Genomic DNA, 12,719 nt, shown 5'->3' on the forward strand with positions numbered 1-12,719 from the left:
AGATCAATGTTGTCGGTGGGAACTTATCTGAGAGGCAGAAATTGCCCAATGCTGAAGGAACCCCTAGTAACCTCTGGAGGAACCCTAGGGTTCCACGCAACCCAGGTTGAGAAACACAGGTTTAGATGTTTCCAGCGAAGGGCACTGCTCATCCTTTAGGATACACAGACATTTCAAAACAATTGTGTGCCGCCTCCAACTGTAGAACCCTCCTAGATACTGTAGGTGCTGGGATTCGTTCCATTTGGTGCTGGCTCGCTCTGTTCATTGGAGCTGGATTTTAGTTGCTAGGTACATTTAGCTTGTCTCACTGTGAGGCTGCATTCACGCCTGAGAGTAGCGCCTTTGAGTGTTTTTTTTCTCTGGTCTTTTTTGGCGTGTTTTTGTGCGACGCGTCGTGTTTGTATGCAGCTTTTTTATGGTCAAAAATTTGTGTAACGACGAACACTGTATCAATACCTTACATGGATTTAACTGAGTCAGTCATATAGCCATAGCCACATAAAGTGCTCCCATGCATGATGTGCAAACCAAATACAATTAATTCAAAATAAAAATTAATTACAATTCAATAAAAAAAAAGTGCGTAATGTGCATATAAAGTGCAATCTTCATTAGTGCTAAACTTATGGAGACTTGAAAGGTGCTAGAAAGGTAATATATAATCACATACAGTACTAATATAACCTAAAAAATGCTTCATAAAGTACCTGTGTGCACACTAGCGCTTAATAGATTGTATAACTGATACACAAAAATCTGTGGACAATGTGATCTAATATCCCACATAAACCATATGCTTTACGTACTACACAGTGTTAAACAACTCATCCTCCTAATTGCTCATGATAAGGTGCTGGTATACTCATACAGATCAATAAAATCGCCAAAAAAGTCACTTCTGGTAAAGATTTTACTCCTTTTATCACCGCTGGACCTTGCAGTCAGCTCCGATTAGATCTATTCCACCGCAGTTATCTTCACCTCCACATTAAACCACACTGGTCTCTTAATCCCCCTGTCTTATCCTCCCTCCGACTTATAAGCGAACCAATTTAGCAGGTGCAGACATATGGGAGAACAGAGAGAAAAAAAAAAAATTCCCTTGAGAATGTCACGTGACCTGTGACGCAACGCGTCGGGAGGGGGAGCCAAGTGGCATGGAGCCTTCGGTCTGCAGGGAGGCTGTGAGGAGGAGTGCAAATACTGATGCTCTATCAGAGGCTTGACTCACGTTTAGGTTTTGTGAGTAGGACCGCCAAATACAGTGCAGTATTACTCCGTGCCTGCAGTATCACACTATTGGGTTTTTTTTCTCTCGGAGCAGCGAGACCCACCAAGAAGATGGAGGCTCCGTACTACAGTGGTGACTTCGCCGGCTCCTGTGTCAGGTACAGTGGTGTGAAAAAGTGTTTGCCCCCTTCCTCATTTCCTGTTCCTTTGCATGTTTGTCACACTTAAGTGTTTCGGAACATCAAACCAATTTAAACAATAGTCAAGGACAACACAAGTAAACACAAAATGCAATTTGTAAATGAAGGTGTTTATTATTAAAGGTGAAAAAAAATCCAAACCATCATGGCCCTGTGTGAAAAAGTGATTGCCCCCCTTGTTAAAACATACTATAACTGTGGTTGTCCACACCTGAGTTCAATTTCTCTAGCCACACCCAGGCCTGATTATTGCCACACCTGTTCACAATCAAGGCATCACTTGAATAGGAGCTGCTTGACACAGTAAGGTCCACCAGAAGATCCTTAAAAGCTACACATCATGCCGAGACCCAAAGAAATTCAGGAACAATTGAGAAAGAAAGTAATTGAGATCTATCAGTCTGGAAAGGGTTATAAAGCCATTTCCAAAGCTTTGGGAATCCAACGAACCACAGTGAGAGCCATTATCCACAAATGGAGAAGACATGGAACAGTGGTGAACCTTCCCAGGAGTGGCCGGCCGCCCAAAATTACCCCAAGAGTGCAGCGACGACTCATCCAAGAGGTCACAAAAGACCCCACAACAACGTCCAAGGAACTGCAGGCCTCACTTGCCTCAGTTAAGGTCAGCGTTCATGCCTCCACCATCAGGAAAAGACTGGGCAAAAATGGCCTGCATGGCAGAGTTCCAAGGAGAAAACCACTGCTGAGCAAAAAGAACATCAAAGCTCGTCTCAATTTCTCCACAACACATCTTGATGATCCCCAAGACTTTTGGGACAACATTCTGTGGACCGATGAGACAAAAGTGGAACTCTTTGGAAGGTGTGTGTCCAAGTATATCTGGCGTAGAAGGAACACTGCATTTCAGAAAAAGAACATTATACCAACAGTAAAATATGGTGGTGGTAGTGTGATGGTCTGGGGCTGTTTTGCTGCTTCAGGACCTGGAAGACTTGCCGTGATAAAAGGAACTATGAATTCTGCTGTCTACCAAGAGATCCTGAAGGAGAATGTCCGCCCATCTGTTCGTGTACTCAAGCTGAAACGAACTTGGGTTCTGCAGCAGGACAATGATCCTAAACACACCAGCAAGTCCACCGCCGAATGGCTGAAGAAAAACAAAATGAAGACTTTGGAGTGGCCTAGCCAAAGTCCTGACCTGAATCCTATTGAGATGTTGTGGTATGACCTTAAAAAGGCCGTTCATGCTCGAAAACCCTCTAATGTAACTGAATTAGGACAATTCTGCAAAGATGAGTGGGCCAAAATTCCTCCAGGACGCTGTAAAAGCCTCATTGCACGTTATCGCAAACGCTTGGTTGCAGTTGTTGCTGCTAAGGGTGGCCCAACCAGTTATTAGGTTTAGGGGGCAATCACTTTTTCACACAGGGCCATGATGGTTTGGATTTTTTTTCACCTTTAAAAATAAACACCTTCATTTACAAATTGCATTTTGTGTTTACTTGTGTTGTCCTTGACTATTGTTTAAATTGGTTTGATGTTCCGAAACACTTAAGTGTGACAAACATGCAAAGGAACAGGAAATGAGGAAGGGGGCAAACACTTTTTCACACCACTGTAAGTGACACATAATGGGCTACTATGTGATGCGATGCGATGCATAGTAGTCCATTATGCTTTACCTTTGCAGGGAATCAAAGAGGAAGTAACACCCATCAGGGTTTACTTCCTCTTTAGCCCACAACAGTAAAATCAGTCTGTATATGCAGAATAGCATGCTTGTTATACTCACTGTGGAACTTAAGGGGTTAATCCTCTGTGGTAGAGGACAGTGCTATGGGGGTGGCCCAGCCCATAGCAGTGTCCACTGCCCCTTCACATCACCCCCTCCCCCCCTCCACACACACAGTAGTGTTCTCCCCCCTTCCCTCCCATTGCAATGTTCCATTGCATCCAACTTGTACACACCAGACTATGCAGCAGAACAGTTCTGTACAGGGGACGGGAGCAGGAGATGGCCGAGTGACTTTTCTTATTAACAAGCTGGTGATTGGTTGCTAGGTCCTAAGCAACCAATCACCTGCAGGTTAACTCGAAAAGTTAATTTGGCCAGGTCCTCTGCCTGCCCCCTGTCCTGAGCTGTGCTGCCTCTCGCTCTCACTGTTCACTAATGACAGTGGTGGAGGAGACAGGAGGGGAGGGAGAGCGGAGGACTGAAGGCTCGGCGGAAGAGGCTGAGGGCAGAGAGTAGGAGGCGGGGATTGGTGGCGCAGACCTGTTCCCGGTCTACCTGTCACCTACCCGCGGTCGACAGGTAGCTTGCGACTATATACTGTATAAAAATAAATACATTTTGTTTATTTTTATGTAAAGAGCATCAGTCCTACTTAAATATATGGGCAGCTAAGGGATGTGGATGAATTAAAATTGAAATAAGAATAGAAATATAGATTTAGGGACCTAGAAGAATAACTAAGAATGGAGATGGAGAATGGAATGAACACAGCTATACAAGTGACGATTTTATCATGTGCTCTTGCTACGGGCATGATTTAATATTCTACTCATAAAAGATAATAAAGAAGAATTACCTGAAAATGATAGTATGGATAGTATGTAAAATTAATAGAAATAAGAATAACATATAAACATAGTAATATTCTATTTTACAACATAACAAAGCCATTCACAACTCTGCCCTGAGCTACATCACCAATCTAGTCTCCAAATATCACCCAAATCGTCCTCTCCGCTCCTCTCAAAACCTCCTGCTCTCAAGCTCCCTTGTCTCCCTTGGTTGGTGAGTTGAGCTGGGAATTTTCCTCTGGTTTTGTCTTTCATGCGTTTGCCCTTCCATGTTCTCCTTGCTGTGAAGGCCAGTTATAGGTGGGGGCAGGGGCCCTCTGTTTGAACCCTGTCTATTACCCCTTACTGCCACGTACCAGTGCCGGAAAACTCTTTGTAAAACCTCAGGAAATGTTTTTTTCAGACTCTATCGGTGGGAGACCTTCTGGATCTATAACCTTGAAACCCTCTCCCCTGGTGGCCTTAATGAAGATTTGGAGGTGGCCACCATCCTCTAATTCTAGACAGTTAGCATAGTCTGTACCCTTATGAGAAACCAGCACCTAGATTCATAATGGAATTGTAGAGACATTTGCAAGCACATGCATTAACAAAAAAGTTAAATATAAATGGCTATGTTTATATGTTATTCCTATTTCAATACATTTTACATACTATACATACTATAATTTTCAGGTAATTCTTCTTTATTGTCTTTCATGAGTAGAATATTCCATCATGCCCATAGTAAGTACACATGATAAAATTGTCACTTGTGTAACACTAACCCCCGAAGGAGCTGCTGATTAGGTTGGGCCTGCACACTACCAAGAAACCCCACTAACTTGACTCAACCCCCTTGGCACAGCTGTGGTGCAATGTAATACAGTACAATATAAAACAATGAAAAGTACCTGTATTACACCCTCAGGATCCACTGGCTTTACCTGGTGGGAAGAAACAGTATGCTACACAACTGGATACTTAACCAGAAATATCTTTACTGCAAAATATTTACACAGGTGATTACAGGAATTGTGCTGTCATCCCAACGTAGGACGACAGCACAATATATTTCAATATAACTCAATACAAAATGTATATATATGTATAACTTGGGAGCTCCCCCTGCTTTAAATGCTATACTTGAGGCCTCACTTAAAGTACTTTTATCCGGGGTCTTCTTTTCTTCGCTAGCTAAAGTCACTCCTTTGTATTTGTAATCCAAAATTCATGGAGAATTAAGCTGAAATGCTCCTGGTGTAACTCCAGTAACTTATTTACAAACGCTTGAGGCGCCAAGGTAGATAGGCCTCGAGCCTGCTCAGTTTCAGTTGCTCTGCTGGGCCTCCATGGAACTACAGGTTCCAGTGAGGCCTGTATGCGAGTCTAACTGCGTGCACAATTTAACAAACGGTGTGCCTCAAACCGCTCACCAACTGGATCAGAGGTTCCGCGCAATCACTTTGGTCTGGTGACTGTAGCTTGCCTTTCCGTCAGCTGGGCCAGACGCTCTGTATCGCTCCGCTGAATCAATCCGGTTCTCTGATTCTCCGCTGAGTGTCTTTGGACCTTCTCAATCTGGCTACCGTCTGTCAGGCTCCGTCAGGTCACCTCACAAACAGGCTGGCACTCTGCGATGGCTGTCGGCCACTGCCTCCAAGAAAGTAGGACTGATGCACTTTACATAAGAATGAACAAAATGCATTTATTTTTATCTTTATATATTTTAATTATTTATCTACCATGGTTCATGATTTTATAAATAGATTTTTTTTCTTGTATAATAATGCATATTCTTTATGAACTGTGTATAATATATACTATGCTGTATTATTTCTGGCACAAGCATAGTAGTTTTAGATAATGGTATCATTTACATCATTGTTCTTGTGCAGGCTTATCCAGCTCTATATAAGAAACCCCGTCTTCCTGCAGTACTAGCCTGATGAAAGAGCGTGCATGACCCTTTGAGGGTTTGTGCATGCCCAGAAACGCGTTGTTCACTGCTCCCTTACATAGTTAGTAAGGTTGAATAAAGACACCAGTCCATCCAGTTCAACCTGAGTGAGTGTCTAAAATTGCCCCTATCCCTGTATATTTCACACTCACATTGGTCCCTACCCTCAAGGAGCCCACAATCCAAGGTCCCCATTCATATACTAGGGCCAATTTAGACAGAAGCCAATTAACCTACCACCATGTCCTTCTCCGGTGTTATCACACCACTGACGCTGCGGGCCACGTGTGTACTCCAGTGCCATCTTTGGAAGATCTGACTGGCATTCTCCTGCACTCCACGGCGTGGTAGCGGACCCTGGTGTCCCCCCCCCCGACATACCATCCTGCACAGCCTTCTCGGATTTTCCACCTTCTGATGTGCCTTTTCTGTCCTCATACCACCAAAAACAGAACATTCCATAGCTCAACTCACCTCATATCATCATCATCATCATATCATCTTTGTTACTGCATTAAAATACTTTTTAACAGTCTGCACTTAGAGGCGCCTTCCCTTTTTGTAACTACTGGGAAAAGAACCCGGGCAATTTCCAGTGGCTTCTTCGGGGGTAGTGCTACACAACCTTCAGGGCAAGTTTAAGCAAGACTCTCTTCTGTTGGAGTGTGACTGTGCTCCTGTGCACATAACCAACCGTAAAGATATGACCTCAACACCTTACAATATATACTCAACACCTTACAATATATACTTATCACCTTTGGGATGAATTGGAAACATCAAATGCGAGCCTGGTTTCCCTTGCGCAATATCAGTACCTGACCTCACCAAGGCTCTTTTGGTTGAATGGGGAAAAATTCCCGCAGACACGCGCCAAAATCTCGTGGAAGACCTTCCTAGAACAGTAGATGATATTAGAGCTGCCTGGGGGGCACACATTCATATTATTACCATGGTTTAGAAATAATATATAGGGATGATGGTAAAGATGTCTACAAACCTATAGCCCAGTGTTTCTTAACTCCAGTCCTCAAGGCGCCCCAACAGGTCATGTTTTAAGACTTTTCATTATTTTGCACAGGTGGTTTGAGCAGTTTCACCACCTTAGTAATTACCACAGCTGTTCCATCTGAGGGTAATATTGAAAACATGACCTGTTGGTCACCTGTTGGGAAGCCCTGAGGACTGTTGTTGAGAAACTATAGCCATATCCAGTAACATATGGGCTTCTGCCATAAATTGTTCCAGGAAAAAGACATTCAATGTATTTGAATAGTTCTTGATATTCTGCAGTGTTAACCTTGAAGAATATAAAAACATCTTGACGCTGATCTTTGCTGTCAATGAGATAAACAAGGACCCCGATCTTCTGCCCAACGTTACTCTGGGTTATCGTATATTTGATACTTGTGGAGATCCAAAGAAAACCTTGGGATATGTCCTGCAGATATTGTCTGGAAAAAAGATGGAAGCTCCTAATTATTCCTGTAGAGGACACGGGGAAGTGGCCGGTTTTATTGGTGACTCCAATTTCTATACAAGTCATGCCATGGCCCACTTACTCAGTCGGTATCAGTACACACAGGTAAGTGATTAATGTAAAATAACATAATATAATATATATCGCTACCCCCAAAGGAGTCGGTTGGTATGATGAGTTCTGTTCTCTGCCACAGCTTTGTAAACCACTTTATCCACTCTGATACCCCTGGATATATTTAAGCGTGGGTCTAAATATAAATTGCGGTGAATAAATTAATAAATGATTGTTAAGTGTTGATGAATCTATAAGCACATACAAAAAAAAAAAAAGGAAAAGAAAAATCCATAAAGTGACATGAAGTCCAATCAGTGCCTCTTACTTTCACCAGAATGACCGTGAATTTTAAAGAAAAGCCTCCACCTCATGAAATGGCCGCTTACCAGCTCCTCATGGCTTCCTGTTACAGAAGGTTTTTTTGCGCTTATGGCTTTATAGCCAACCAGGGCCTTCGATCGTGTTGAGGGATCGCGATTTCAAGCCTCCACCGCCCCAATTAGATTTGATCACATAAGGCCCAAAAAGCGATAAGGCCTCCACAGTGTAATAGCCTCAATATTTATGAATGAAATCGATCCTCCCTATGCGTTTTGTCACAGATGACGTCTTCCTTGGGTAACTTTACATTTATCAACAATAAACTTAATTTGCCACGTAGTTGCCCAATCAAACAGTGCATTGAGGTCTACTTGTAAGTTGGAGACATCCTGTAAGCATGTTATTCTACGTCAAAGATTGGTGTTATCAGACCTTTAGATCTCAAATTATAGAGATCTCACATGCTGAAGATGTACCTTGGAAGTTCAGCAGCAAAAAGGGAGACGTGCTGTGAGGATTTAGGGCAGGGCAGAAGAACAATAAGTAGTTAAATAAATCCATTTGAATGCAGTCAACTAACTGACATGAGTACCAACTAGGATATGGCAGTTAGATTCGACTTACTGCCACTGTGATCTGAACTAACTGGTGTCAGCAGCACTAGTAAGGGTTAGCATAAACCATGAACCATATGAATCATGAACAACATAAACAGTAAAGTCTCACAGTACCTAGAAATATAGAAACATAGAAAAATGACAGCAGAAAAAAAGACCAAGTGGTCCATTGAGTCGGCCTGGTTTTCTATTTTGCGAGAAAGAGGCCTTTTGTGTACATAGAAAAAGTCGTAGATCTTTCAGTTCAGCTCATGATAAATAAGGCCAAACACAAAAGTGTTAAGTTTAAAATTTTGCTCAGTGTATTTAGTGATAGTTAAGTTATTAGTTAGTTATTTCAGATTTTTGAATTTTCTAAATTTTCTAATTTACGAATATTCCAAAAAATTTGTTAAATGTGTTTTCGTTTGGGAATCTAGTGGACCCTCGATCATGCAAATTGTTGCCTTTTGCCAAACCTCAGACCAAATTTGATCTGCCCCGCCAGGTGTTTTACGGGTACCTGCAAATCCGCCACTACGCCCTAACTATAGCCCCAAACCTGCAATTCTCCCCTCCAACCCCCCTTTGAAAGCCTAATCCTAGCAGGCTTTGCCCAGAAGGGCCTAATTTCCGATATATACAGGATACTAAACGCCGACCCCTTAGAAGTGTGTGGCAAACACGCCTATATGATCACATGGGAAAAAGCTCTCAATAAGGAAATCCCTATAGAGCAGTGGCGGGTGATCTGGTCCCAAGCAGCGAAAAGCTCACTCTGCACACCGTATAAAGAAAACACTTATAAAATCCTACTTTTCTGGTACATGACCCCGGATGTGCTCCATGCCATCTATCCTACTAGCTCCGACCTCTGCTGGCATTGTCAGGAAGACAAAGGTGCCCTCCTCCATACTCCTTTACTGGAGCTGCCCACCGATTGCCCCTTTTTGGAACTCAGTCCAACAGCTGTTGGCCCGTCTTTTCGAGATACCAGTCCCCACGACACCAACATTTTTTTTTTTTACTAGGCTAGTACGTTTTTATTTTTAGCTCTCTCCTCTTTTTTGCCCTTTATTGCTGGTCCCCAACAGTTTAAGTACCATCCCATTGGATGCCTCGGCAGGGAGGGAGAAGCTCAGCTCACTCCATGACACCCAAGAACTTTCGAGAGGGGTTGGGAGCGCCTCTTGCACAAGACCACCCATTGCAGCCGGCGAGTTGATTTTGGTTTGGATGGAAACCTACCTCAGTTTCAAGGGGTTGGGCGGGGTGGGAGGAAAGGAAAGTTGCCCCCTCGAGGGGTGATTTTTGGTTTATGGTTACTTTTTGATTTCTTAAAAAAAAATTATGTTACAAACATGTTTTGAAATTGCATTACAAGTGTCAGTGTTGTATATCTGCTTGTGTTGCCCTCTCCGAGTCAGACGGGCAGTCTCAGGGGGGAGAACGCTCCTCCAGTCCTTGATTACCTTCCAAAAACGCAAATATGACATCATTTAACATACTGTCATAGAACACCAGGGGTCTGAACTCCCCATTCAAGAGATCACTGGTGTTTCAGTTAATTAAGCCCTTGTATACATGATCGGACATTCCAACAACAAAATCCGTCAGATTTTGTCCGACGGATTTTGTCCAAAACTTGTGTTGCACACACACGGTCGGGCAAAGTTGTTGGAAAATCCGATCGTTCAGAACGTGATGATGTTATTTCATTACGATGGGATTACGTTCAGGCTAGTAGCCAATAGCTTTGGTCTAGGAATTCGATCAGAGCATGCGTGGCACTTTGTCCGATCGGAATTCTCTACAAACGATCGGACAAAGTCCAATCAGATCATGTTGTCCTAAAATTTTATAGACCAGCTCTAAAACTTTGTCAGTCAGATATTCCGACGGAAACAGTCCGTCGAATATCCGACTGTGTGTACAAGGGCTAAGGCCCACAATCCATACATTTGCATCCTCCAGGAAACCCACCTAGTGGGTAGTAAAACACTGGCCCTAAAAAAAAAACGCTGGATTGGATATCACTATCCTTCTTCACACTCAAACTTTGCAAGGGGTGTTGGCATCCTTGTCCACAAGTCTCTCCCCTTTAGACTGCTAGACCCGGTATTGGATTTAGAGGGAACATATGTTATAATTCAAGCACAAATCCATACTATGATGTGGGTCATAGCAGGTGTATACTTGCCCCCTCCAGCATCAATGTCTCTTCTACACCAGATCGCATCAAAGATAGCAGAATTTCCTATTGGGAACATGGACATTATGGAAGACTTTAACCACTTCAGCCCCAGAAAAATTTACCCCCTTCCTGACCAGAGCACTTTTTGCGAATTCGGCACTACGTCGCTTTAACTGACAATTGCGCGGTCATGCGACGTGGCTCCCAAACAAAATTGACGTCCTTTTTTTCCCACAAATAGAGCTTTCTTTTGCTGGTATTTGATCACTTCTGCGGTTTTTATTTTTTGCAATACAAACAAAAAAAGAGCGTAAATTTTGAAAAAAAAAAACGCATTATTTTTTACTTTTTGCTATAATAAATATCCCCCCAAAAAATTTTTTTCCTCAGTTTGGGCCGATACGTATTCTTCTATATATTTTTGGTAAAAAAAATTGCAATAAGCGATTATTGATTGGTTTGCACAAAAGTTATAGCGTTTACAAAATAGGGGATAGTTTTATGGCATTTTTATTAATAATTTTTTTTTACTAGTAATGGCGGCGATCAGCGATTTTTATTGTGACTGCGACATTATGGCGAACAGATCGGGCACTTTTGACACATTTTTGGGACCATTGTAATTTATACAGCAGTCAGTGCTATACAAATGCAGTGATTCCTGTGTAAATGACACTGGCAGTGAAGGGGTTAACCAGTGGGTGGCAGTGTAGGGGTTAAGTGTTCCTAGGGGTGTGTTACTAACTGTTGGGGGCTGGGCTTTCTTTTAGTGAACACTGATCTCTGCTCCAATCACATGGAGCAGAGATCAGCGTCACTTGTTGCTAGGCAGAACGGGGAGATGCTGTTTACAACGGCATCTCCTAGTTCAGCCGCCCCGTGAGACGATCGCGGGTATGCCTACGGCGTTCGAGTCCACGGGACCCAAGACCGGACTCACAGGGGTCCCGACCGTCACGATGGCAGGGCAGCAAATTTAAAGGGATGTACAGGTACGCCCATTTGCCTGCCCGTGCCATTCTGCCGATGTACATCGGCGTGCGCTGGTCGGGAAGGGGTTAAGAAAGAAAAATTAAGAAAAAAAATGCGTGGGGTTCCCCCGTGCCAAAAAAAATTAAATAAATGGCGTGGGGGAGTCCCCCTCAAAATCCATACCAGGTCTGGCATGGATTTTAAGGAGAAGTTTTATGGCATTTTTATTAATATATATATATATTTTTTTTAAATGGCGGTGATCATCGATTTTTATCATGACTGCGACAATATGGCGGACACATCGGACATTTTTGACACATTTTTGGCACCATTGTCATTTATACAGCAATCAGTGCTATACAAATGCACTGATTCCTGTGTAAATGACACTGGGGTTAAATGTGTCCTAGGGGTGTGTTGCTAACTGTGGGGGGTGTGTCTGTGTCCAATCACAGGGAGCAGAAATCAGTGTCACTGTTGCTAGGCAGAACAGGGAGATGCTTGTTCACTTTAGCATCTCCCCGTTCTTCCTCTCCGTGAGGCGATCGCGGGTATCCCCACGGCGATTGAGTCCACAGGACCCACGACCAGACTCACGGAACTTCCCGCGGGTGTGCAAGGAAAAGGGCAACGTACAGGTACATGATTTTGCCTGTACGTGCCCTTCTGCCAACGTATATCGGCGTAAGGCGGTCCTGGAAGCCGTTAACATGGTTCCTGATCTAGAAGTAGACAGATGTCCGCTAGCGGGCACGCCCACTCAGGACTAGTGGAGTGGGAAAAGCTGTATGGACTGACAGATGTGTGACGCTGGAGGAATCCTCACTCCAGGGCATACACCTGCCACTCAGCATCTCACAGATCCTTCTCCAGGATCGATCTGGCGTTTCTGGGTGGCCTGGCTTTGTCCAAGGTAACGGATATTAAGATACTTCCCAGGGGCATATCTGACCATGCACCGGTCCTCCTGACGCTGGAACTCTCCTCCACCCCAGCAAACACATTGTGGAGATTGTCTCGGTTCTGGGTGTCGGATGAGGCAGTGGATGGTCATTTTAAGTGGGCACTGAAGGAATACTGGGCAGTTAACCCCCGGCTCAGCCAGTGCATTGACGGTGTGGGACACTTTTAAAGCATACACTAGGGGGAGATACCAGACTATTATAGACAAGAT

At 43.6% G+C, this 12,719-nt stretch overlaps 1 protein-coding gene across 1 annotated transcript in view; it reads left to right on the forward strand.

The window, feature by feature from the left end:
• The first annotated feature begins 1,344 nt into the window (after positions 1-1,344).
• The window catches only part of LOC143975979 (vomeronasal type-2 receptor 1-like), a 29,269-nt gene continuing 17,894 nt past the window's right edge, over positions 1,345-12,719 (forward strand). Inside the window, exons 1-2 of the mRNA XM_077478507.1 lie at positions 1,345-1,391; positions 7,216-7,507. Coding sequence (XP_077334633.1) covers positions 1,345-1,391; positions 7,216-7,507 — 339 coding nt within the window. The remainder of the gene's footprint in view (positions 1,392-7,215; positions 7,508-12,719) is intronic.

This window comes from Lithobates pipiens, unplaced genomic scaffold (assembly GCF_037356315.1).
Source record: "Lithobates pipiens isolate NorthernLeopardFrog02 unplaced genomic scaffold, aLitPip1_a1.2 Scaffold_13, whole genome shotgun sequence".
Classification (NCBI taxonomy): domain Eukaryota; kingdom Metazoa; phylum Chordata; class Amphibia; order Anura; family Ranidae; genus Lithobates; species Lithobates pipiens.